The 26,343-nt window shown below is 46.7% G+C and overlaps 2 protein-coding genes across 2 annotated transcripts; one reads left to right on the forward strand and one right to left on the reverse strand.

Annotated features, from left to right (window-relative positions):
- The first annotated feature begins 6,665 nt into the window (after positions 1-6,665).
- Positions 6,666-17,720, forward strand: LOC138863243 (streptococcal hemagglutinin-like). Its single transcript, XM_070127425.1, has 18 exons — positions 6,666-6,675; positions 7,162-7,242; positions 7,379-7,692; positions 7,824-8,030; positions 8,219-8,361; positions 8,405-8,539; positions 8,656-8,809; positions 9,373-9,499; positions 9,642-9,942; positions 10,725-10,846; positions 10,944-11,187; positions 11,229-11,926; positions 11,967-12,213; positions 12,844-13,127; positions 13,554-13,692; positions 14,057-14,173; positions 15,067-15,419; positions 16,975-17,720. Exons 1-18 carry the CDS (start codon positions 6,666-6,668, stop codon positions 17,718-17,720), a joined length of 4,422 nt encoding a protein of 1,473 aa, XP_069983526.1.
- A 5-nt stretch (positions 17,721-17,725) lies between these two features.
- On the reverse strand, positions 17,726-18,565 carry LOC138863244 (serine-aspartate repeat-containing protein I-like). The gene is made up of 3 exons (XM_070127426.1): positions 18,511-18,565; positions 18,039-18,395; positions 17,726-17,928 (listed from the first exon to the last, which is right to left on the reverse strand). Exons 1-3 carry the CDS (start codon positions 18,563-18,565, stop codon positions 17,726-17,728), a joined length of 615 nt encoding a protein of 204 aa, XP_069983527.1.
- Positions 18,566-26,343: the final 7,778 nt, after the last annotated feature.

The following is a 26,343-nucleotide window of genomic DNA, read 5'->3' on the forward strand; positions in this document are numbered from 1 at the left end:
AGCTCAGACCCACTTAAGCTCCGGTGCCCGGGCCGAGTTCAGCACTCATCGATCCTCCAGCAGAGCAAGACACAGCCAGCAGCAAGTCCTACCCAGGCCTTAGCCTGGGTAGGACTTGAGACCCTTGCTCTCCCCGTCGATCTCCAGCACCCCAGCCATACCTGTGGGCACTCACACCCACACACAAAAGCTCCTTAAAGAGATGATTGACACCAGTCTATGGCGGATGCAAATCCATCGCCACACTGGTGACTTTCTGGAGTAACACAAATACCCACCCTCCTGGAATAACATGGGTATCGCTTGCTCGCTTAGGACCTGCAGCGCACCACTGCAGAAATGGTCTACAGAACCACGCTCACCCTTCCCGCGGATTTTCTCGTCAAGGCCAGCACCATCGAACCAGGGACCTTTCGGCAGCCAACTCTGCAACCGAAGGTTCCGGGTACACAGCCGACCCACGACATCTACATGCCCCCAGGACTCCAAGACTGCTCGCACGTTTCCGTAAGAAAACACCCGAGACCTCTCTGCCCTCCATACGAGGGCCCTTCCCGGGACAAAACGATCACCATCCACCATACTAAAGGAGAAGACACCGTGACCATCGACCGAGTCAATCCTGCGTACCTTCAGTAGCCCTTCAGGATCGCTAGAGTCCGTTTCGCAACCGCTACACTAGAGGGAGAGTGCTGTAACGGCTCCTGATTGGCCATCAATGCAGGACCGCACCTGACTCGCGATTGGCCGACTCCCGCCGTGGAACCGCCCAAATCGGCCGAGCTGACACCGGCGGTCAAGTTCATAAGCCGCCGGACCTGAGGCGAAATCATCATTCACCATCTCGCTTGTGGACCTGATGACTTGTGTGCTTGGTCGCTTGACAAATAAAGAGATAAAATCCAGTTTGGTTTCTTAACCTCTGCAGTGGCACTCAATGTTAATGGTTCTACAGTTCTTTTGCTTTTTTGAAACAACAATTGTTAAACCCTAAGCCCTCAAGCAAATCGATCCTCATGACAACCTGTATCAGAGGAAGACTATTAATATAAGTAGACATGCATACTTTCCTGTAGGATTCACAAATGATGCAGTCTTCGGTTAGAACAGTGAATGTCAAGAAAGTCTCAAGACTCAAAGCAGATTACTGGGAAGCTGTGGTGGGTTCCAGGGCTACTCATAAAGGTAATGAAAGTGTGTACAAGCTCCTGAGGAAGGAAACCTTGTTTGGTACAAGGAGATGGTGCCACGTCCACTGGGTTCTAGATGGCTAGGACCTGCCTGGATCTCTTAAAGATTTGGCCCTGTGTCATTTGAGGTGCAACATCTAGACTCAGTCAAGGTTGTGCAGGATCACCTTAATCATTTACATCCTTTTCAACTACCGCAAGAGTTGTATCCTGACGACAATATCATTCCAGAGGAAGAGGAAGGAACGCTATTTGCCTCTGATGGTCCTTGGGTAGCCATCCTCACAACCTGTGTACATGATTTCACAACACATGAGCCAGCTACAACCAATGGGGCTAAAAACAACTAGGGACCTTGGTCCAGTATGTCTAGGCTATTTGCCATGCTGGATCAAGGCTTACTGTTAGCTTTGTGCTTTGCGTTTGATTGGTATGACCAGGCTTTGTGCCATGCCAACCAAGGATTGTCATTAGCTTGATGTGGTAGGGACCTTGGTCCAGTACGTCTAGGCTATGTGCCATGCTGGACCAAGGCTTACTGTTAGCTTTGGGCTAGGGACCTTGGATTAGTATGACAAGGTTTTGTGCCATGCCGACCAAGGATTGTCATTAGCTTGATGTGTTAGGGAACCTGGTCTAGTACGTCTAGGCTATGTGCCATGCTGGATCAGGTATTACTGTTAGCTGTGTGTTAGGGACCTTGGATTGGTTCAGCCAAGCTTTGTTCCATGCCAACCAAGGACTGCTGCTAGCTTGTCCCATTAGTGAACTTGGTCCCAGTGTGCCCTTAGCTATACACCACACTGAATCAAGCAGGGCTGTTAGTTTTGCGCTAGGGAACTTGAAATCAGTGCGCCTTGGCTGTGTGCCACATTGGTTCAAGTGTTGCTGTTATCCTGCTGTAGGGACTCTACTGTCAGTGAGCCCTTGGCTTTGTGGCACACTGCAGTAGAGATTGCTGTTCGTCTGTTGGTTCCAATGCACTATGCTCTGTCCAAGCAGTGTTGAGACCGTCCAGACGCTTCCAGATTCTCCTGAATTTTATTTTATGATAATGTACTAGACGCTGCTTGTCACTTTTGTATTTTGTTACCACAGATCCCCCCCCCCCTTTTTTTTTTTTACTTTTCTAATATATAAATTAATGGCGAAACATTTTAATTAAATATAAGCTTTTATTCATTTTAGTATTTTAATGATTTTTTAAGGTCTCGATTTTACTTCGTTTTCATTTAAAGTTTTATACTGTCTTATACTAAGAAATTTAGGTTTGTCCCTTTTTATTTAATAAAAATGTTGGCCTCAGACGACACCGAGGCAATGAAATGAAAACCAAACAGGGATGATCGAGAGTCGAGACGTCAGCGAGTGTGTTTCGTTTGATACTCGCGGATAATGAACAACCGGCAGTGTCGCCACATTTAAATGAACATGCGAAGTGAACAACGAGAGACGTTCACGGAAGATAATAAGCTAAGTACTGATGTACCTGCTATTCTTTGCTTAGGAGGTGGACGTGATCATAGGCACACTTTTACGCTACCGCTTATTGTTATTGTTATTATTATTATTATTATTTTTTTTTTATTGGTATTGGTATTGGTATTGGTATTATTATTGTCATTATTATTGTTATTCTTCTTATGATGATTCATTGCTATATATTATTATCAGTAGAAGCAGTAGAAGTATTATCATCGTTAATATCATTATTATTATTATAACATGCCTTTATTATTCTCATTGGTAGCAATACTACTACAACTACTAGTAAAGATATTATAAATGTCAATATTACAATTACTCTTTCAGTAATTATTATTATTACTACTATTATTATTATTATTATTATTATTGTTATTATTGTTGTTATTGTTATTGATGCTGTTGCTATTTTTATCTTTATCATGTTTATAATAATAATAATTATTATTATTATAATTATAATAATAATGATTATTATCATCTTTATCATTATTGTTATTGTCATTATTATTGTTATTGATGTCATTATTATTATTATTATTGTTATTATTATTGTAGTTATCATTTTAACAATATGATAATTATCATTACTATAACAGTACTATTATTATCGCTATCTGCATTACTACAGTTATCATCATTAGCACTATCATGCAGTTTATTATCATTTCCATTTATTATCGTTATTATTATTACTATTATAATTACTATTGTAAATATTATCATTATTTTTATCAGTATAGATATTATTTTTATTATTACTATTACTTATCAGTATTATTATTTTCATTGTTATTACTATTGGTATTGTTATCATTGCTATTATTGTTATTATCAGAATCATAATTACAAGTATTATAGTTGTTAATATCATTAGTACCATTATGATGGCTTTCAGCAAGATGATAGTGATGATTATTTATTATCATCATTATTACTAATACTATTATAATGATGAGGGTAGGAATGCTAATAAGTACCAATAAGTATTATTATATTATTATTATTATTGTTGTCATTTTTATCATTATTGTAATTGAGGATGTGCTTGTTCTTATCATAATGATCAATATTATTATCATATTCTCATTATTGTTGTTATTGTTATCATTATCACTGTTATTTTAATTATAAATTTATTTTAATTATTATCATATTGATAATGATAATAGTAATAATGATAATAATTATAATAATGATAATGATAATGATAATACTAATAGTAATGATAATGATAATGATAATATTAAATATGATAATAATTATCATTATTATTACCTTTGATATTTTTTTTATTTTTTATTTATATTATTGTTATTATCATTATTTTTATCGTTTAACCGTATTCACTATCATCATTATTACTATTAAAATTATTAACTTTACTATCATATCATTCTAGTTGTTATCATTTTCATTATTCTCATTATTTTTATGATTATTGTCATTATTGCTATTGTTATTATAATTACCATTATCACCATTATAATTAATGATTAAAAGTAGAATGGTTGTGCTAGGAAGGTATAGCATCAGAAAGGGTAGGGCGGGGGGTTAATGATTAAATGTAATGCGTCAACAGTCGTATAGTAGCTGGATAGTATTATACAAGAGGGCAAGAGCCGTCTCCCAGCGTCTGTTTTTATTGAAAGAAGTTGACCAGGAACTTGATGATTTTACTGCTTGTTATTTGTGGCAAGACTTGACCAGAAGGTTTGCCGTAAAGCATAAAGGGAAGTCTTAAAGGGAGGGTAATAATCCATGGCTGGAATACGTGAAAAAGGAGGATTGTGTGGTGAGGCCATAGTAGATGACCATGCTAGAGTATCTGCCTGTTCATTGCCTGGCATTCCGGTCGTATTTAACTTTTAGGTATAAAGGTTTTTAAGCCTTCAGCTGTGATGCCAGACTTCCTGATTTGCCTGGTATTCCGGCATGGCTGGGCACTCAGCAGACCCTGTCAGATTTGTAGTGCGTAGACAAGTATTTGCATGTGTGGGTTGGGAAGGCAACTGTGAAACCAGCACCGAAGGTGGATTTGGAGCCATCATTGTAAACGGATACTAGAGGAATGAATAGACATGGTCAAGGAAGTGGGTGATAAGAACAGAATGGGATATATCTGGCTTTGATGGGTTAGGAAAAACAGGAGCAAATGTTTGGTTAAGGTATAAGCCATGGAGGAATGGAATGGACAGAAAAGGGAAGTTGGGATACGTAGAAAGGGGAAATGGGAGAGGAAAGTATTCATGCAAATAGCGAAAGGAGTAGGTAAACGTGGAGATGAAGCAAAGGTTGGAAGTAGAGGTCGAGGGATAGTTAGTTTGGTGATGCAAAGTTGGTGGAAGCGGTCATAGGATCGTAAATAGAGGACACATCGTAAAGGATCGTAAATAGAGAAGGGACACAGAGTAAAGAGAGATATACTATACGTAACTCAATGTACAGGTTCTCAACTGAAGAGAAGCAGAAGATGCCTAGGGCTAAGCGAAGATTACAGTGGTCGACTTTATCAAGATGAGCAAGAAGGGAATTAGAGGCAGAAGAATAGATATGACATCCTTAATCAAGATAGGGGAGAGGATTAAAGTAGTATGAAGATGAAGCTCCAGGATATGGGCTAAGATTGAGGGGGCGGCGAGCTTTTTCTTTGATGGAAAAGATATAGTCTCGCCGTTTTGAGTTGATAATTACAACAATAAGGAATGAGGTACTAAGAACACTGTCTTGTGGGACACCTTCAACCTGAAGAAAAGATGAGGTGGATGCAATTTTGACCTGAAAAGTGTGTTTTGAGAGGAATGACTTTTTAAGCATATAAACGTTTCTGTATATGCCTAGAGAGGACAGCTGTTGGAGATTGTGATACCACCATGTAGTATCATAGGCCTTCTCTAACTCAAAGAATTTAGCTAATATGGAGTCATGGCGTGCAAGTGCAAATGTAATAAATGTCTCGGAATTAGTAAGTGTGTCAGCTGTGCTTTGGGCACGATGGAATCCAAACTGGGAAGGAGAGAAGATTTTGAGACTCAATATACCACATTAAGCGGGGGATCACCATTCGTTCTAGAAGTTTGCACAAGCAGCTACTTAGAGTGATGGAGCAGTAATCGTGAGAGCAGGTAATACCCGATTTATTGGCTTTTAAGAAAGGGAGAATAAGGGCTTCGTGCCAGTGAAGAGGGAAATTTCCTGTCGTCAAAAAGTGGTTGAAGACAGTTAAGAATAAGGACGGAGAGGATGATGAGAAGTGTCGGAGCATACGGTAGTGAATACCGTGAGGGCCTTCATGGGTGTTATGGTACGATTGTAAGGCAATGTGTAAGGCAGTGTGAAGGGAGCAATAGAATAGAATTGAATAGAAGAGAAATATGGAGAATGGTGGGAGTCACTACTGACCAGGCTAAAATAATCCCAGTTCATTAGCAACTTGGAGAGGATCAAATATGCGAGTACCTCGAATTGGGAAGACGGGGGCTGGATGGGGAGATGTTTGCCTGATAGTTTGTGGATCCACTGGCAGACAGCAGATATAGATGTGGAAGATGTAATGGAAGAGACATGTTTTTACCAGCTAGTTTTGCTGTTCCTGATTGTTCGTCAAAGGTGGGCGGACACTCTTCCAAAAGAGAGAAGGGCTAATAGTTGGTTAAGGGTGTCTTGTTTGTAGCAATAGCTGTTCTATACTGCATGTTTTAAACTATAGAGCACACTTGGTTGGGGGAATAGGCAGCTCTTAAGACTTGCATAGGAGCACGTAGCATATCTGAAATGGGGAATCAGGAAGGGGTCATTTGTGGGAAGGAAGCGTTCTAGGGATCAGTCACGGGAGTTAGTGGTGGAATCACCCCAAAGAAATCGCCTTGGATGAGGAAGGATGGTTGAAGTTGAAAAAGTAATGTTTCAAAGGCGTTAAAGGCAATAGGAAGAGAAAGGGAAAAGTAAATTGAAACAATGATGATCCAACAGCGAAGAAAGATACAAATAATGGTGCAAGGTACAGTGGTTTAAAAAAATATATGTATAGTGTATTTATTTTCATATAATGTTTTTACAGCACTGGTGCAAGGTATGACCGAGCTTTTTGGTTAATGGCATAATCTTAAAAAGCTCAACACAAAGCATACAGTTGACAAAGAAACGTTTTGCAAAATAAAATTACCAAATAATAATTAAACAATGAGATTAAGACATATTTTGACATGAAATATAGTTTATACAAGATACAAACCTAGTGGTAATAATTACAAATTCTGGATTTACTAAACACGTTATATCAAAATAAAACAAAGATAAAACAGGGTTGCCTAAGAAAACTTTTATACCATGACTACTCAGTAATATTACACTATTACATTGATAAAAATGATAAAATACTGGCATTAGAACAAGAGGATAAACAAATCATTTTTAGATTTATGTAAGGTTACTTAAGCATATATATACAGGACGCAAGCATAAGTAAAAGACTTAAATATTGCAGCAATTCCAGAGGTATCAATATTTGTTAATAAGAACTTCAGAGTGGATTTAAAGCAGTTTAAAGAGGGCTTATTTTTGATAGGTGGGAATTTGTTATAGATCAGAGCTCCATGATCACTTAGGTGTGTTTGTAACGGAGGGTGAGACCAGTCTATAGTTGTCTCTTTGGGAAGAGGGTTATTTGTAACGACAGTCGGCAGAAGCATCAACACCGACAGTCGGCAGAAGCATCACCACCGACAGTCGGCAGAAGCATCACCACCGACAGTCGGCAGAAGCATCAACACCGACAGTCGGCAGAAGCATCACCATCGTCAGAAGCATCACCACCGACAGACGGCAGAAGCATCACCACCGACAGAAGCATCACCATCGTCAGAAGCATCACCACCGACAGACGGCAGAAACATCACCACCGTCAGAAGCATCACCATCGTCAGAAGCATCACCACCGACAGACGGCAGAAGCATCACCACCGTCAGAAGCATCACCATCGTCAGAAGCATCACCATCGTCAGAAGCATCACCATCGTCAGAAGCATCACCATCGTCAGAAGCATCACCATCATCAGAAGCATCACCATCGTCAGAAGCATCACCATCATCAGAAGCATCACCATAGTCAGAAGCATCACCATCGTCAGAAGCATCACCACCGACAGACGGCAGAAACATCACCACCGTCAGAAGCATCACCATCGTCAGAAGCATCACCACCGACAGACGGCAGAAGCATCACCACCGTCAGAAGCATCACCACCGTCAGAAGCATCACCATCGTCAGAAGCATAACCATCGTCAGAAACATGACCATCGTCAGAAGCATCACCATCGTCAGAAGCATCACCATCGTCAGAAGCATCACCATCGTCAGAAGCATCACCATCGTCAGAAGCATCACCATCGTCAGAAGCATCACCATCATCAGAAGCATCACCATCGGCAGAAGCATCACCATCGGCAGAAGCATCACCATCGTCAGAAGCATCACCATCGTCAGAAGCATCACCATCATCAGAAGCATCACCATCGTCAGAAGCATCACCATCGTCAGAAGCATCACCATCGTCAGAAGCATCACCATCGTCAGAAGCATCACCATCGTCAGAAGCATCACCACCGACAGACGGCAGAAGCATCACCACCGTCAGAAGCATCACCATCGTCAGAAGCATCACCATCGTCAGAAGCATCACCATCGTCAGAAGCATCACCATCGTCAGAAGCATGCCATCGTCAGAAGCATCACCATCGTCAGAAGCATCACCATCGTCAGAAGCATGACCATCGTCAGAAGCATCACCACCGACAGAAGCATCACCACCGTCAGAAGCATCACCATCGTCAGAAGCATGCCATCGTCAGAAGCATCACCATCGTCAGAAACATGACCATCGTCAGAAGCATCACCATCGTCAGAAGCATCACCATCGTCAGAAGCATCACCATCGTCAGAAGCATCACCATCGTCAGAAGCATCACCATCGTCAGAAGCATCACCATCATCAGAAGCATCACCATCGTCAGAAGCATCACCATCGTCAGAAGCATCACCATCGTCAGAAACATGACCATCATCAGAAGCATCACCATCGTCAGAAACATGACCATCGTCAGAAGCATCACCATCGTCAGAAGCATCACCATCGTCAGAAGCATGACCACCGTCAGAAGCATCACCATCGTCAGAAGCATCACCATCGTCAGAAGCATCACCATCGTCAGAAGCATCACCATCGTCAGAAGCATCACCATCGTCAGAAGCATCACCATCGTCAGAAGCATCACCATCGTCAGAAGCATCACCATCGTCAGAAGCATCACCATCGTCAGAAGTATCACCATCGTCAGAAGCATCACCATCGTCAGAAGCATCACCATCGTCAGAAGCATCACCATCGCCAGAAGCATCACCATCGTCAGAAGCATCACCATCGTCAGAAGCATCACCATCGTCAGAGGCATTACCATCGTCAGAAGCATCACCATCGTCAGAAGCATCACCATCGTCAGAAACATGACCATCGTCAGAAGCATCACCATCGTCAGAAGCATCACCATCGTCAGAAACATGACCATCGTCAGAAGCATCACCATCGTCAGAAGCATCACCATCATCAGAAGCATCACCATCGTCAGAAGCATCACCATCGTCAGAAGCATCACCATCGTCAGAAGCATCACCATCGTCAGAAGCATCACCATCGTCAGAAGCATCACCATCGTCAGAAGCATCACCATCGTCAGAAGCATCACCATCGTCAGAAGCATGACCATCGTCAAAGCATCACCATCATCAGAAGCATCACCATCGTCAGAAACATCACCATCATCAGAAGCATCACCATCGTCAGAAGCATCACCATCATCAGAAGCATCACCAACGGCTGAAGCATCACCATCGGTAGAAGCATCACCATCGGTAGAAGCATCACCATCGTCAGAAGCATCACCATCATTAGAAGCATCACCATCGTCAGAAACATCAACATCATCAGAAGCATCACCATCATCAGAAGCATCACCAACGGCTGAAGCATCACCATCGGTAGAAGCATCACCCTCGGCAGAAGCATCACCCTCGGCAGAAGCATCACCCTCGGCAGAAGCATCACCATCGTCAGAAGCATCACCATCATTAGAAGCATCACCATCGTCAGAAACATCAACATCATCAGAAGCATCACCATCATCAGAAGCATCACCAACGGCTGAAGCATCACCCTCGGCAGAAGCATCACCCTCGGCAGAAGCATCACCCTCGGCAGAAGCATCACCATCGTCAGAAGCATCACCAACGGCAGAAGCATCACCAACGGCAGAAGCATCACCAACGGCTGAAGCATCACCATCGGCAGAAGCATCACCATCGGCAGCAGCATCACCATCGGCAGCAGCATCATCATCGGCAGAAGCATCACCATCGGCAGAAGCATCACCCTCGGCAGAAGCATCACCATCGGCAGAAGCATCACCCTCGGCAGAAGCATCACCATCGGCAGAAGCATCACCATCGGCAGCATCATCATCGGCAGAAGCATCACCCTCGGCAGAAGCATCACCATCGGCAGAAGCATCACCATCAGCAGCATCTCATCGGCAGAAGCATCACCATCGGCAGAAGCATCACCATCGGCAGAAGCATCACCATCAGCAGAAGCATCACCAACGGCAGAAGCATCACCATCAGCAGCATCTCATCGGCAGAAGCATCACCATCGGCAGAAGCATCACCATCGGCAGAAGCATCACCATCAGCAGAAGCATCACCAACGGCTGAAGCATCACCATCGGCAGAAGCATCACCATCGGCAGAAGCATCACCATCGGCAGCAGCATCACCATCGGCAGCATCTCATCGGCAGCAGCATCACCCTCGGCAGCAGCATCACCATCGGCAGAAGCATCACCAACGGCAGAAGCATCACCATCGGCAACAGCATCACCATCGGTAAAAGCATCACCATCGTCAGAAGCATCACCAACGGCTGAAGCATCACCATCGGCAACAGCATCACCATCGGCAACAGCATCACCATCGGTAAAAGCATCACCATCGTCAGAAGCATCACCAACGGCAGAAGCATCACCATCGGCAACAGCATCACCATCGGTAAAAGCATCACCATCGGCCGAAGCATCACCAACGGCAGAAGCATCACCATCGGCAACAGCATCACCATCGGTAAAAGCATCACCATCGTCAGAAGCATCACCAACGGCTGAAGCATCACCAACGGCAGAAGCATCACCATCGGCAACAGCATCACCATTGGTAAAAGCATCACCATCGTCAGAAGCATCACCAACGGCAGAAGCATCACCATCGGCAACAGCATCACCATCGGTAAAAGCATCACCATCGGCCGAAGCATCACCAACGGCTGAAGCATCACCATCGGCAACAGCATCACCATCGGTAAAAGCATCACCATCGGCCGAAGCATCACCAACGGCAGAAGCATCACCCTCGGCAGAAGCATCACCAACGGCAGAAGCATCACCATCGGTAAAAGCATCACCATCGTCAGAAGCATCACCAACGGCTGAAGCATCACCAACGGCAGAAGCATCACCATCGGCAACAGCATCACCATCGGCAACAGCATCACCATCGGTAAAAGCATCACCATCGGCCGAAGCATCACCAACGGCAGAAGCATCACCATCGGCAACAGCATCACCATCGGTAAAAGCATCACCAACGGCCGAAGCATCACCAACGGCAGAAGCATCACCATCGGCAGAAGCATCACCAACGGCCGAAGCATCACCAACGGCCGAAGCATCACCAACGGCCGAAGCATCACCAACGGCAGAAGCATCACCAACGGCCGAAGCATCACCAACGGCCGAAGCATCACCATCGGCAACAGCATCACCATCGGTAAAAGCATCACCATCGGCCGAAGCATCACCAACGGCCGAAGCATCACCAACGGCCGAAGCATCACCATCGGCAACAGCATCACCATCGGTAAAAGCATCACCATCGGCCGAAGCATCACCAACGGCCGAAGCATCACCATCGGCAACAGCATCACCATCGGTAAAAGCATCACCAACGGCCGAAGCATCACCAACGGCCGAAGCATCACCATCGGCAGAAGCATCACCAACGGCCGAAGCATCACCAACGGCCGAAGCATCACCAACGGCAGAAGCATCACCAACGGCCGAAGCATCACCAACGGCCGAAGCATCACCATCGGCAACAGCATCACCATCGGCAGCAGCATCACCATCGGCAGAAGCATCACCATTGGCAGAAGCATCACCATCGTCAGAAGCATCACCATCGGCAGCAGCATCACCATCGGCAGCAGCATCACCATCGGCAGCAGCAGCACCATCGGCAATAGATTCACCATCGGAAACAGATTCATCATCTGCAGCAGCATCACCATCGGCAGAAGCATCACCAACGGCCGAAGCATCACCAACGGCAGAAGCATCACCATCGGCAACAGCATCACCATCGGCAGCAGCATCACCATCGGCAGAAGCATCACCATCAGCAGAAGCATCACCATTGGCAGAAGCATCACCATCGTCAGAAGCATCACCATCGGCAATAGATTCACCATCGGAAACAGATTCACCATCTGCAGCAGCATCACCATCGGCAGAAACATGACCATCGTCAGAAGCATCACCATCGGCAGCAGCATCACCATCGGCAGAAGCATCACCATCGGCAGCAGCATCACCATCGGCAGAAGCATCACCATCGGCAGCAGCATCACCCTCGGCAGCAGCATCACCCTCGGCAGAAGCATCACCATCGGCAGCAGCATCACCATCGGCAGCAGCATCACCATCGTCAGAAGCATCACCATCGGCAGCAGCATCACCATCGGCAGCAGCATCACCATCGGCAGAAGCATCACCATCGGCAGCAGCATCACCATCGGCAGCAGCATCACCATCGGCAGAAGCATCACCATCGGCAGCAGCATCACCATCGTCAGAAGATCACCATCGGCAGCAGCATCACCATCGGCAGAAGCATCACCATCAGCAGAAGCATCACCATCGGCAGCATCTCATCGGCAGCAGCATCACCCTCGGCAGAAGCATCACCATCGGCAGAAGCATCACCATCAGCAGCAGCATCACCATCGGCAGCATCATCATCATCGGCAGCAGCATCACCATCGTCAGAAGCATCACCATCGGCAGCAGCATCACCATCGGCAGCAGCATCACCATCGGCAGCAGCAGCACCATCGGCAATAGATTCACCATCGGAAACAGATTCACCATCTGCAGCAGCATCACCATCGGCAGAAGCATCACCATCGGCAGCAGCATCACCATCGGCAGAAGCATCACCATCGGCAGCAGCATCACCATCGGCAACAACATCGCCATCGGCAGAAGCATCAGTATCGGGAACAGCATCGGCATCGGCAGAAGCATCACCATCGGCAGAAGCATCACCATCAGCAGAAGCATCACCATCGGCAGAAGCATCACCCTCGGCATCATCATCATCGGCAGCAGCATCACCATCGGCAGCAGCATCACCATCGGCAGCAGCATCACCATCGGCAGAAGCATCACCATCGGCAGCAGCATCATCGGCAGAAGCATCACCATCGGCAGCAGCATCACCATCGGCAGCAGCATCACCATCGGCAGAAGCATCACCATCGGCAGCAGCATCACCATCGTCAGAAGCATCACCATCGGCAGCAGCATCACCATCGGCAGAAGCATCACCATCGTCAGAAGCATCACCATCAGCAGCATCTCATCGGCAGCAGCATCACCATCGGCAGCAGCATCACCATCGGCAGCAGCATCACCATCGGCAGTAGCATCACCATCGTCAGAAGCATCACCATCGGCAGCAGCATCACCATCGTCAGAAGCATCACCATCGGCAGCAGCATCACCATCGGCAGCAGCATCACCATCGGCAGAAGCATCACCATCGGCAGAAGCATCACCATTGCAGCAGCAGCTGCATCGGCAGCAGAATCACCATCGGCAGCAGCATCACCATCGGCAACAGCATCACCATCGGCAACAGCATCACCATCGGCAGCAGCAGCACCATCGGCAACAGCATCACCATCGGCAACAGCATCACCATCGGCAGAAGCATCACCATCGGCAGCAGCATCACCATCGGCAGCAGCATCACCATCGGCAGAAGCATCACCATCGGCAGAAGCATCACCATCGTCAGAAGCATCACCATCGGCAGCAGCATCACCATCGGCAGCAGCATCACCATCGGCAGCAGCATCACCATCGGCAGAAGCATCACCATCGGCAGCAGCATCACCATCGGCAGAAGCATCACCATCGGCAGCAGCATCACCATCGGCAGAAGCATCACCATCGGCAGCAGCATCACCATCGTCAGAAGCATCACCATCGGCAGCAGCATCACCATCGGCAGAAGCATCACCATCGTCAGAAGCATCACCATCGTCAGAAGCATTACCATCAGCAGCATCTCATCGGCAGCAGCATCACCATCGGCAGCAGCATCACCATCGTCAGAAGCATCACCATCGGCAGCAGCATCACCATCGTCAGAAGCATCACCATCGGCAGCAGCATCACCATCGGCAGCAGCATCACCATCGGCAGAAGCATCACCATCGGCAGCAGCATCACCATCGGCAGAAGCATCACCATCGGCAGCAGCATCATCGGCAGAAGCATCACCATCGGCAGCAGCATCACCATCGGCAGCAGCATCACCACCGGCAGAAGCATCACCATCGGCAGCAGCATCACCATCGGCAGCAGCATCACCATCGGCAGAAGCATCACTATCGGCAGCAGCATCACCATCGTCAGAAGATCACCATCGGCAGCAGCATCACCATCGGCAGAAGCATCACCATAAGCAGCAGCATCACCATCGGCAGCAGCATCACCCTCGGCAGCAGCATCACCATCGGCAGAAGCATCACCATCGGCAGCAGCAGCATCGGCAGAAGCATCACCATCGGCAGCAGCATCACCATCGGCAGCAGCATCACCATCGGCAGAAGCATCACCCTCGGCAGAAGCATCACCATCGGCAGCAGCATCACCATCGGCAGAAGCATCACCATCGGCAGCAGCATCACCATCGGCAGCAGCATCACCATCGGCAGAAGCATCACCATCGGCAGCAGCATCACCATCGGCAGCAGCATCACCATCGGCAGCAGCATCACCATCGTCAGAAGATCACCATCGGCAGCAGCATCACCATCGGCAGAAGCATCACCATCAGCAGAAGCATCACCATCGGCAGCATCTCATCGGCAGCAGCATCACCCTCGGCAGAAGCATCACCATCGGCAGAAGCATCACCATCAGCAGCAGCATCACCATCGGCAGCATCATCATCATCGGCAGCAGCATCACCATCGTCAGAAGCATCACCATCGGCAGCAGCATCACCATCGGCAGCAGCATCACCATCGGCAGCAGCAGCACCATCGGCAATAGATTCACCATCGGAAACAGATTCACCATCTGCAGCAGCATCACCATCGGCAGAAGCATCACCATCGGCAGCAGCATCACCATCGGCAGAAGCATCACCATCGGCAGCAGCATCACCATCGGCAACAACATCGCCATCGGCAGAAGCATCAGTATCGGGAACAGCATCGGCATCGGCAGAAGCATCACCATCGGCAGAAGCATCACCATCAGCAGAAGCATCACCCTCGGCATCATCATCATCGGCAGCAGCATCACCATCGGCAGCAGCAGCACCATCGGCAGCAGCATCACCATCGGCAGAAGCATCACCATCGGCAGCATCATCATCGGCAGAAGCATCACCATCGGCAGCAGCATCACCATCGGCAGCAGCATCACCATCGTCAGAAGCATCACCATCGGCAGCAGCATCACCATCGTCAGAAGCATCATCATCGGCAGCAGCATCACCATCGTCAGAAGCATCACCATCAGCAGCATCTCATCGGCAGCAGCATCACCATCGGCAGCAGCATCACCATCGGCAGCAACATCACCATCGGCAGCAGCATCACCATCGTCAGAAGCATCACCATCGGCAGCAGCATCACCATCGTCAGAAGCATCACTATCGGCAGCAGCATCACCATCGGCAGCAGCATCACCATCGGCAGAAGCATCACCATCGGCAGAAGCATCACCATCGTCAGAAGCATCACCATCGGCAGCAGCATCACCATCGGCAGCAGCATCACCATCGGCAGAAGCATCACCATCGGCAGCATCTCATCGGCAGCAGCATCACCCTCGGCAGAAGCATCACCATCGTCAGAAGCATCACCATCAGCAGCATCTCATCGGCAGCAGCATCACCCTCGGCAGCAGCATCACCATCGGCAGCAGCATCACCATCGGCAGCAGCATCACCATCGTCAGAAGCATCACCATCGGCAGCAGCATCACCATCGGCAACAGCATCACCATCGTCAGAAGCATCACCATCAGCAGCATCTCATCGGCAGCAGCATCACCATCGGCAGCAGCATCACCATCGGCAGCATCACCATCAGCAGCATCTCATCGTCAGAAGCATCACCATCGGCAGCAGCATCACCATCGGCAGCAGCATCACCATCGGCAGAAGCATCACCATCGTCAGAAGCATCACCATCGGCAGAAGCATCACCATCGGCAGAAGCATCACCATCGTCAGAAGCATCACCATCGGCAGCAGCATCACCATCGGCAGCATCACCATCGGCAGCAGCATCACCATCGGCAGCAGCATCACCATCGGCAGCAGCATCACCATCGTCAGAAGCATCACCATCGGCAGCAGCATCACCATCAGCAGCATCTCATCGGCAGCAGCATCACCCTCGGCAGCAGCATCACCATCGGCAGCAGCATCACCATCGGCAGCAGCATCACCATCGTCAGAAGCATCACCATCGGCAGCAGCATCACCATCGGCAACAGCATCACCATCGTCAGAAGCATCACCATCAGCAGCATCTCATCGGCAGCAGCATCACCATCGGCAGCAGCATCACCATCGGCAGCATCACCATCAGCAGCATCTCATCGGCAGCAGCATCACCATCGGCAGCATCACCATCGTCAGAAGCATCACCATCGGCAGCAGCATCACCATCGGCAGCAGCATCACCATCGGCAGAAGCATCACCATCGGCAGAAGCATCACCATCGTCAGAAGCATCACCATCGGCAGCAGCATCACCATCAGCAGCATCTCATCGGCAGCAGCATCACCATCGGCAGCAGCATCACCATCGGCAGCAGCATCACCATCGTCAGAAGCATCACCATCGGCAGCAGCATCACCATCGGCAGAAGCATCACCATCGGCAGCAGCATCACCATCGGCAGAAGCATCACCATCGTCAGAAGCATCACCATCGGCAGCAGCATCACCATCGCCAGAAGCATCACCACCGTCAGAAGCATCACCATCGGCAATAGATTCACCATCTGCAGCAGCATCACCATCGGCAGAAACATCATCCTTAGCAGAAGCATCACCATCGGCAGAAGCATCACCATTGCAGCAGCAACAGCATCGGCAGCATCATCATCATCGGCAACAGCATCACCATCGGCAGAAGCATCACCATAGCATCATCATCGGGAGCAGTAGTATCATCGGCAGCATCACCATCGGCATCAGCATCACTATCGGCAGCAGCAGCAGCAGCATCATCATCGGCATTATCACCACCATCGGCATCAGCATCATTAACAGAAGCATCACCATCGGCATCAGCATCTCATCGGCAGCATCACCATCGGTATCTCATCGGCATCAGCATCATAAACAGAAGCATCACCATCGGCAGCATCATCATCATCAGCAAAAGCATCACCATAGCAGCAGCATCACCATCGGCAGAAGCATCACCATCGGCAGAAGCATCACCATCGGTAGAAGCATCACCATCGACAGAAGCATCACCATCGGCAGCATCTCATCGGCAACAGCATCACGATCGTCAGCAGCATCACCATCGGCAGCCTCTCATCGGCAACAGCATCACCATCGACAGAAGCATCACCATCGACAGAAGCATCACCATCGGCAGCAGCATCACCATCGATAGAAGCATCACCATCGGCAGCATCTCATCGGCAACAGCATCACGATCGTCAGCAGCATCACCATCGGCAGCCTCTCATCGGCAACAGCATCACCATCGACAGAAGCATCACCATCGACAGCATCACCATCGACAGAAGCATCACCATCGGCAGCAGCATCACCATCGACAGAAGCACCACCATCGGCAGCAGCATCACCATCGGCAGCATCTCATCGGCAACAGCATCACCATCGACAGAAGCATCACCATCGGCAGCAGCATCACCCTCGGCAGAAGCATCACCATCGGCAGAAGCATCACCATCGGCAGCAGCATCACCATCGACAGAAGCATCACCATCGGCAGCAGCATCACCATCGACAGAAGCATCACCATCGACAGGAGCATCACTATCGGCAGAAGCATCACCCTTGGCAGAAGCATCACCCTTGGCAGAAGCATCATCATCGGCAGCAGCATCACCCTCGGCAGAAGCATCACCATCGGCAGCAGCATCACCCTCGGCAGATGCATCACTATCGGCAGCAGCATCACTATCGGCAGAAGCATCACCCTTGGCAGAAGCATCATCATCGGCAGGAGCACCTCCACTGCCTTTAGCATATCCTCCGGCATCATCATCACCATTGAGAGCAGCATCTCCAATTGCATCATTATTACTACGGGTAGCATCATCTGCACCGGTATCATTACCATCGGCAGCAGCATCTCAACTGGTATCATCACCATCGGCAGCATCTCCGTCAACCGCATCTAGTAGCATCATCAATGTCAGTATCAGCATAACCACCTTTGGTAGCAGCGTCTTCAACGGCAGGAATATCTATTTGCGGCAGCATAACCATCTTCGGGAGCAGCATCTTTAACGGCTACATCTCCATTTGCGGAAGCATCACCACCAGCAACATTATCATCACCTCTGCTACAAGCCGCATCGTTACTGGAGGTAGAAACAGTCCAGTAGCAGCAGTAGCTCCTTCCGCGTGTCATTGGCAACACGACCTTGTGGGTGGCGTCTGGCGAGCTGGGACAACTGCCTTAAGGTGCGTGGTGCGTAAGGGTTCATGGAAGTCGATGGTTTAGGAGCTCGACTTCGCTGATGATGCGTTGAGGGCGTTTCCTTTATCATCTTAGTGTAACTAAAATAAATAATTTGACCTCGCTGAGAGGCTTCTCTGAGCCATATTTTCAGTCTCCAGACATACATACTCTTTTACACAGATAATAGTGCATATTAGTTTCTTATCTTGCAACATTGAATATATATATATATATATATATATATATATATATATATATATATATATATATATATGTATGTATGTATGTATGTATATATGTATGTATGATATATAGTGAAAGGGAGAGAGAGTGAAAGAGAAAGAGGAAGAGAAAGAGAGTGTGAGTGAAAGAGAGAGAGTGTGAGAGTGAGAGAGAGAGAAAGAGTTTGAGAGTGAAAGGGAGAATGAAGGTGAAAGAGAGAGAGAGAGAGAATGAAAGAGAGAGAAAGAGTGGGAGTGAAAAAAGAGAGGGTGAGTGAAAAAGAGAGAGTGCGAGGGAAAGAAGAGATTGTGAGCGAAAAGAGAGACAGTGAAAGAGATAGATATAGAGTGAGAGAGATAGAGTGAAAGAGAGGGTGTGAGAATGAAAGAGAGTGTGAGTGAAAGAGCGAGTGTGAGAGTGAAAGAGAGAGAGTGAGAGGGAAAGAGAGAGTGTGAGAGTGAAAGAGAGAGTGTGAGATTGAAAGAGAGAGTGTGAGATTGAAAGAGTGAGAGTGAAAGAAAGTGTGAGAGTGAAAGAGAGAGTGAGAGTGAAAGAGTGTGAGAGTGAAAGAGAGTGTGAGAGTGAAAGAGAGAGTGTGAGAGTGAAAGAGTGTGAGAGTGAAAGAGAGTGTGAGAGTGAAAGAGAGAGAGTGTGAGAGTGAAAGAGAGAGAGTGTGAGAGTGAAAGAGAGTGTGAGAGTGAAAGAGTGTGAGAGTGAAAGAGAGAGTGAGAGTGAAAGAGAGTGTGAGAGTGAAAGAGAGTGTGAGAGTGAAAGAGAGAGTGTGAGTGAAAGAGAGAGTGTGAGAGTGAAAGAGAGTGGGAGTGAAAGAGAGTGTGGGAGTGAAAGAGTGTGAGTGAGAGAAAGTGAGAGAGAGTGTGAGAGTGAAAGAGTGTGAGAGTGAGAGAGTGTGAGAGTGAAAGAGAGTGTGGGGCAGAAAGAGAGAGTGTGAGGTTGAAAGAGAGAGTGTGAGGGTGAAAAAGAGAGTGTGAAGGTGAAAGAAAGACTGAAATTGAGAGACTGTGTGTGTAAGTGTGAAATTGAGAGAGAGTGTGTGAGTAAAAGTGAGAGATAGAGTGAAAAATAGAGAGAGAGAGAGAGTGAAAGAGAGAGATAGAAGTGTGCAAGAGAGAGAGATAGAGTAAAAGAGAGAGAGAAAGAGTGAAAGAGAGAGATAGAATGAAAGAGATAGATATAGAGTAAAAGAGAGAGATAGAGTGAGAGAGAGTGTGAGAGTGAAAGATTGAGTGTGAGAACGAAAGAGTGAGTGTGAGTGAAAGAGTGTGAGAGTGAGAGGGAAAGAGAGAGTGTGAGAGTGAAAGAAAGAGAGTGTGAGAGTGAAAGAGAGAGTGTGAGAGTGAAAGAGAGTGTGAGAGTGAAAGAGTGTGAGTGAAAGAGAGAGTGTGGGAGTGAGAGAGAAAGTGAGAGTGAAAGAGAGTGTGAGAGTAAAAGAGAGAGTGTGAGAGTGAAAGAGTATGAGTGAAAGAGAGTGTGTGAGAGTGAAAGAGCGTGAGAGTGAAAGAGAGATTATGAGTGAAAGAGAGAGTGTGAGGGAGAAAGAGAGTGTGAGAGTGAAAATGAGTGTGAGTGAAAGAGAGAGTGAAAGTGAAAGAGAGTGTAAGAGTGAGAGTGAAAGAGAGTGAGGGACAAAAAGAGAGAGAGTGTGAGGGTGAAAGAGAAAGTGTGAGTGTGAAAGAGAGACTGTGTGTATGTGTGAAATTGAAAGTGTGTGTGGGAGTGAAAGAGAGAGAGTGTGTGTGTGAGTGAAAGAGAGAGAGAGTAAGAGAGTGTGAGAGTGAAAGAGAGAGTAAAAGAGCGAGCGAGAGAGAGAGAGAGTAAAAGAGCGAGCGAGAGAGAGAGAGAGAGATAGAGAGAGAGAGAGAGAGAGAGAGAGACAGAGAGAGAGAGAGACACAGAGAGAGAGAGAGAGAGAGAGAGAGAGAAAGTGTATGTGTGTGTGTGTTTGTGTGTGTGTGTGTGTGTGTGTGTGTGTGTGTGTGAGAGAGAGAGAGAGAGAGAGAGAGTAAGTGAGTGAGATAGAGTGAAAGCGATAAAGTAAAAGCGATAGATATAGTGAAAGCGAGAGATAGAATGAAAGTGAGAGATAGAGTGAAAAATAGAGAGAGTGAAAGAGAGTGAGAAGTGTGAAAGAGAGAGAGATAGAGTGAAAGAGAGAGCAAGATAGAGTGAAAGAGAGCGATATAGAGTGAAAGAGCGAGACAGAGTGAAAGAGAGAGATAGAGTGAAAGAGAGAGATACAGTGAAAGAGATAGATATAGAGTGAAAGAGAGTGTGAGAGTGAAAGAGAGTGTGTGAGAGTGAAAGAGAGATCTGAGAGTGAAAGAGAGTGTGAGAGAGAGAGAGTGAGAGGGAAAGAGAGAGTGTGAGAGTGAAAGAGAGAGTGTGAGATTGAAAAAGAGAGTGTGAGAGTGAAAGAGAGAGTGTGAGAGTGAAAGAGAGAGACTGTGAGAGTGAAAGAGAGAGAGAGTGTGAGTGAAAGAGAGTGTGAGAGTAAAAGAGATAGTGTGAGATTGAAAGAGAGAGTGTGAGAGTGAAAGAGAGAGTGAGAGTGAAAGAGAGTGTGAGAGTGAAAGAGAGAGTGTGAGAGTGAAAGAGAGTGTGAGAGTGAAAGAGAGAGTGTGAGAGTGAAAGAGAGAGAAAGTGAGAGTGAAAGAGAGAGTGTGAGAGTAAAAGAGAGAGTGTGAGAGTGAAAGAGAGTGTGTGAGAGTGAAAGAGCGTGAGAGTGTGAGAGAAAGTGAGAGTAAAAGAGAGATATTATGATAGTGAAAGAGTGTGAGGGAGAAAGAGAGTGTGAGAGTGAAAATGAGTGAGTGAAAGAGAGAGTGAAAGTGAAAGAGTGTAAGAGTGAGAGTGAAAGAGTGTGAGGGAGAAAGAGAGAGAGTGTGAGGGTGAAAGAGAGACTGAAATTGAGAGACTGTGTGTGTAAGTGTGAAATTGAGAGTGTGTGTGGGAGTGAAAGAGAGAGAGTAAGAGAGTGTGAGAGTGAAAGAGAGAGAGTGTGTGTGTAAGTGAAAGAGAGAGAGAGAAAGAGAGTGTGAGAGTGAAAGAGAGAGTAAAAGAGCGAGAGAGAGAGAGAGAGAGAGATAGATAGATAGATAGATAGATAGATAGATAGATAGAGAGAGAGAGAGAGAGAGAGAGAGAGAAAGTGTATGTGTGTGTGTGTGTGTGTGTAAGAGAGAGAGAGAGAGAGAGAGAGAGAGAGAGAGAGAGAGAGAGAGAGAGACAGAGACAGAGAGAGAAAGAGAGAGAGTGAGATAGAGTGAAAGCGATAGATAGAGTGAAAACGAGAGATGGAGTGAAAGCGAGAGATGGGGTGAAAGCGAGAGATAGGGTGAAAAATTGAAAGAGAGAGAAGTGTGAAAGAGAAAGAGATAGAGTGAAAGAGAGAGCACGATAGGGTGAAAGAGAGATAAAGTGAAAGAGCGAGATAGAGTGAAAGAGAGAGTGAAAGAGAGTGAAAGAGATAGATATAGAGTGAAAGAGAGTGTGAGAGTGAAAAAGAATGAGAGTGAAAGAGAGTGTGAGAGTGAAAGAGAGTGTGAGAGTGAAAGAGAGAGAGTGTGAGAGTGAAAGAGAGAGAGTGTGAGAGTGAAAGAGAGTGTGAGAGTGAAAGAGAGAGTGTGAGAGTGAAAGAGAGAGTGAGAGTGAAAGAGAGAGTGTGAGAGTGAAAGAGAGAGTGTGAGTGAAAGAAAGAGTGTGAGAGTGAAAGAGTGGGAGTGAAAGAGAGTGTGGGAGTGAAAGAGTGTGAGTGAGAGAAAGTGAGAGAGAGTGTGAGAGTGAAAGAGTGTGAGAGTGAGAGAGTGTGAGAGTGAAAGAGAGTGTGAGTGAAAGAGAGAGTGTGAGAGTAAAAGAGAGAGTGAGAGGGAAAGAGAGAGAGTGAGAGGGAAAGAGAGAGTGTGAGAGTGAAAGAGAGAGTGTGAGAGTGAAAGAGAGAGTGTGAGAGTGAAAGAGAGACACTGTGAGAGTGAAAGAGAGACACTGTGAGAGTGAAAGAGAGAGATAGTGTGAGAGTGAAAGAGAGTGTGTGAGATTGAAAGAGATAGTGTGAGAGTGAAAGAGAGAGTGTGAGAGTGAAAGAGAGAGTGAGAGTGAAAGTGAGTGTGAGAGTGAAAGTGAGAGTGTGAGAGTGAAAGAGAGTGTGAGAGTGAAAGAGAGAGTGTGAAAGTGAAAGAGAGTATGAGAGTGAAAGAGAGAGAGAAAGTGAGAGTGAAAGAGTGTGAGAGTTCAAAAGAGACAAGAGAGAGTGTGAGAGTGAAAGAGAGAGTGTGAGAGTGAAAGAGAGTGTGAGAGTGAAAGAGAGTGTGAGAGTGAAAGAGAGAGTGTGAGAGTGAAAGAGAGTGTGAGAGTGAAAGAGAGACAGAGTGTGAGAGTGAAAGAGAGAGTGTGAGAGTGAAAGAGAGAGTGTGAGAGTGAAAGAGAGTGAGAGTGAAAGAGAGAGAGTGTGAGAGTGAAAGAGAGTGAGAGTGAAAGAGAGAGTGTGAGAGTGAAAGAGAGTGTGAGAGTGAAAGAGAGAGTGTGAGAGTGAAAGAGTGAGAGTGAGAGGGAAATAAAGAGAGTGAGAGGGAAAGAGAGAGTGTGAGATTGAAAGAGAGAGTGTGAGAGTGAAAGAGAGAAATTGTGAGAATGAAAGAGAGAGAGTGTGAGAGTGAAAGAGAGAGAGTGTGAGAGTGAATGAGTGAGACTGAAAGAGAGTGTGAGAGTGAAAGAGAGACAGAGTGTGAGTGAAAGAGAGAGTGTGAGAGTGAAAGAGAGTGTGAGAGTGAAAGAGAGTGTGAGAGTGAAAGAGAGTGTGAGAGTGAAAGAGAGAGAGTGTGAGAGTGAAAGAGAGAGTGTGAGAGTGAAAGAGAGAGTGTGAGAGTGAAAGAGAGTGTGAGAGTGAAAGAGAGAGAGAGTGTGAGAGTGAAAGAATGTGAGAGAGAAAGCGAGTGTGAGAGTGAAAGAGTGAGTGAGAGGGAAAGAGAGTGAGTGAGAGAGAAAGAGAGAATGTGAGAGTGAAAGAGAGAGTGTGAGATTGAAAGAGAGAGTGTGAGATTGAAAGAGAGAGTGTGAGAGTGAAAGAGAGAGTGTGAGAATAAAAGAGAGAGAGTGTGAGAGTGAAAGAGAGAGAATGAGAGTGAAAGAGAGAGTGTGAGAGTGAAAGAGAATGTGAGAGTGAAAGAGAGAGTGTGAGATTGAAAGAGTGAGAGTGAAAGAGAGAGATAGTGTGAGAGTGAAAGAGAGAGTGTGAGAGTGAAAGAGAGTATGAGAGTGAAAGAGAGATTGTGAGAGTGAGAGTGTGAGAGTGAAAGAGAGTGAAAGAGAGAGAGTGTGAGAGTCAAAGAGAGAGAGTGTGAGAGTGAAAGAGAGTGTGAGAGTGAAAGAGAGTGAAAGAGAGAGAGTGTGAGAGTCAAAGAGAGAGTGTGAGTGAAAGAGAGTGAATGAAAGAGAGAGTGTGAGAGTGAAAGAGAGAGAGTGAGAGTGAAAGAGAGAGTGTGAGAGTGAAAGAGAGTGTGAAAGTGAAAGAGAGTGTGAAAGTGAAAGAGAGAGTGTGAGTGAAAGAGAGAGTGTGAGAGTGAAAGAGAGTGGGAGTGAAAGAGAGTATGGGAGTGAAAGAGTGTGAGTGAGAGAAAGTGAGAGAGAGTGTGAGAGTGAAAGAGTGTGAGAGTGAAAGAGAGTGTGGGGCAGAAAGAGAGAGAGTGTGAGGTTGAAAGAGAGAGTGTGAGGGTGAAAAAGAGAGTGTGAAGGTGAAAGAAAGACTGAAATTGAGAGACTGTGTGTGTAAGTGTGAAATTGAGAGAGTGTGTGAGTAAAAGTGAGAGATAGAGTGAAAAATAGAGAGAGAGAGAGAGAGTGAAAGAGAGAGATAGAAGTGTGCAAGAGAGAGAGATAGAGTTAAAGAGAGAGAGAAAGAGTGAAAGAGAGAGATAGAATGAAAGAGATAGATATAGAGTAAAAGAGAGAGAGTGAAAGAGAGAGTGTGAGAGTGAAAGAGTGAGTGTGAGAACGAAAGAGTGAGTGTGAGAGTGAAAGAAAGAGTGTGAGAGTGAAAGTGAGAGTGTGAGAGTGAAAGAGAGTGTGAGAGTGAAAGAGAGAGTGTGGGAGTGAAAGAGAGAGAAAGTGAGAGTGAAAGAGAGTGTGAGAGTGAAAGAGAGAGAGTGTGAGAGTAAAAGAGAGAGTGTGAGAGTGAAAGAGAGAGTATGAGTGAAAGAGAGTGTGTGAGAGTGAAAGAGCGTGAGAGTGTGAGAGAAAGTGAGAGTGAAAGAGAGATATTATGAGAGTGAAAGAGAGAGAGTGTGAGGGAGAAAGAGAGTGTGAGAGTGAAAATGAGTGTGAGTGAAAGAGAGAGTGAAAGTGAAAGAGAGTGTAAGAGTGAGAGTGAAAGAGAGTGAGGGACAAAAAGAGAGAGAGTGTGAGGGTGAAAGAGAGAGTGTGAGTGTGAAAGAGAGACTGTGTGTATATGTGTGAAATTGAAAGTGTGTGTGGGAGTGAAAGTGAGAGTGTGTGTGTGTGAGTGAAAGAGAGAGAGAGTAAGAGAGTGAAAGAGAGAGTGAAAGAGAGAGTAAAAGAGCGAGAGAGAGAGAGAGAGAGAGAGAGAGAGAGAGAGAGAGAGAGAGAGAGAGAGAGAGAGAGAGAGAGAGAGAGAGAGAGAGAGAGAGAGAGTGAGAGAGAGAGAGAGAGAGAGAGAGAGAGAGAGAGAGAGAGAGAGAGAGAGAGAGAGAGAGAAAGAAAGAGTGAGATAGAGTGAAAGCGATAGATAGAGTGAAAACGAGAGATGGAGTGAAAGCGAGAGATAGAGTGAAAAATTGAAAGAGAGAAGTGTGAAAGAGAAAGAGATAGAGTGAAAGAGAGAGCACGATAGAGTGAAAGAGAGATAGAGTGAAAGAGCGAGATAGAGTGAAAGAGAGAGAGAGAGAGAAAGAGAGAGAGACAGAGTGAAAGAGATAGATATAGAGTGAAAGAGAGAGTGTGAGAGTGAAAGAGAATGTGAGTGAAAGAGAGAGTGTGAGAGTAAAAGAGAGAGTGAGAGGGAAAGAGAGAGAGTGAAAGAGAGAGTGTGAGAGTGAAAGAGAGAGAGTGTGAGAGTGAAAGAGAGAGAGACTGTGAGAGTGAAAGAGAGAGAGACTGTGAGAGTGAAAGAGAGAGAGACTGTGAGAGTGAAAGAGAGAGAGACTGTGAGAGTGAAAGAGAGAGTGTGAGATTGAAAGAGAGAGTGTGAGAGTGAAAGAGAGAGTGTGAGAGTGAAAGTGAGAGTGTGAGAGTGAAAGTGAGAGTGTGAGAGTGAAAGAGAGAGAGTGTGAGAGTGAAAGAGAGTGAAAGTGAAAGAGAGTATGAGAGTGAAAGAGAGTGTGGGGCAGAAAGA

This window comes from Penaeus vannamei, chromosome 11, assembly GCF_042767895.1.
Source record: "Penaeus vannamei isolate JL-2024 chromosome 11, ASM4276789v1, whole genome shotgun sequence".
NCBI lineage: Eukaryota > Metazoa > Arthropoda > Malacostraca > Decapoda > Penaeidae > Penaeus > Penaeus vannamei.

Bases quoted from the DNA above. Each gene is read 5' to 3' on its own strand.
- LOC138863244 (XM_070127426.1), bottom strand. From the start codon at position 18,565: ATGGTTATGCTGCCGCAAATAGATATTCCTGCCGTTGAAGACGCTGCT. The intron at 18,396-18,510 runs GTGGTTATGCTG...ATACCGGTGCAG, and splicing joins TGAAGACGCTGCTACCAAAG to ATGATGCTACCCGTAGTAAT. The intron at 17,929-18,038 runs GTGATGCTGCTG...GTTGCCGATGAG, and splicing joins TGGTGATGCTTCTGTCGATG to ATGCTGCCGATGGTGATGCT.
- LOC138863243 (XM_070127425.1), top strand. The intron at 8,362-8,404 runs GTCAGAAGCATC...CATCGTCAGAAG, and splicing joins TCGTCAGAAGCATCACCATC to CATCACCATCGTCAGAAGCA. The intron at 15,420-16,974 runs GCAGAAGCATCA...CACCATCGGCAG, and splicing joins CGGCAGCAGCATCACCATCG to CAGCATCACCATCGGCAGAA.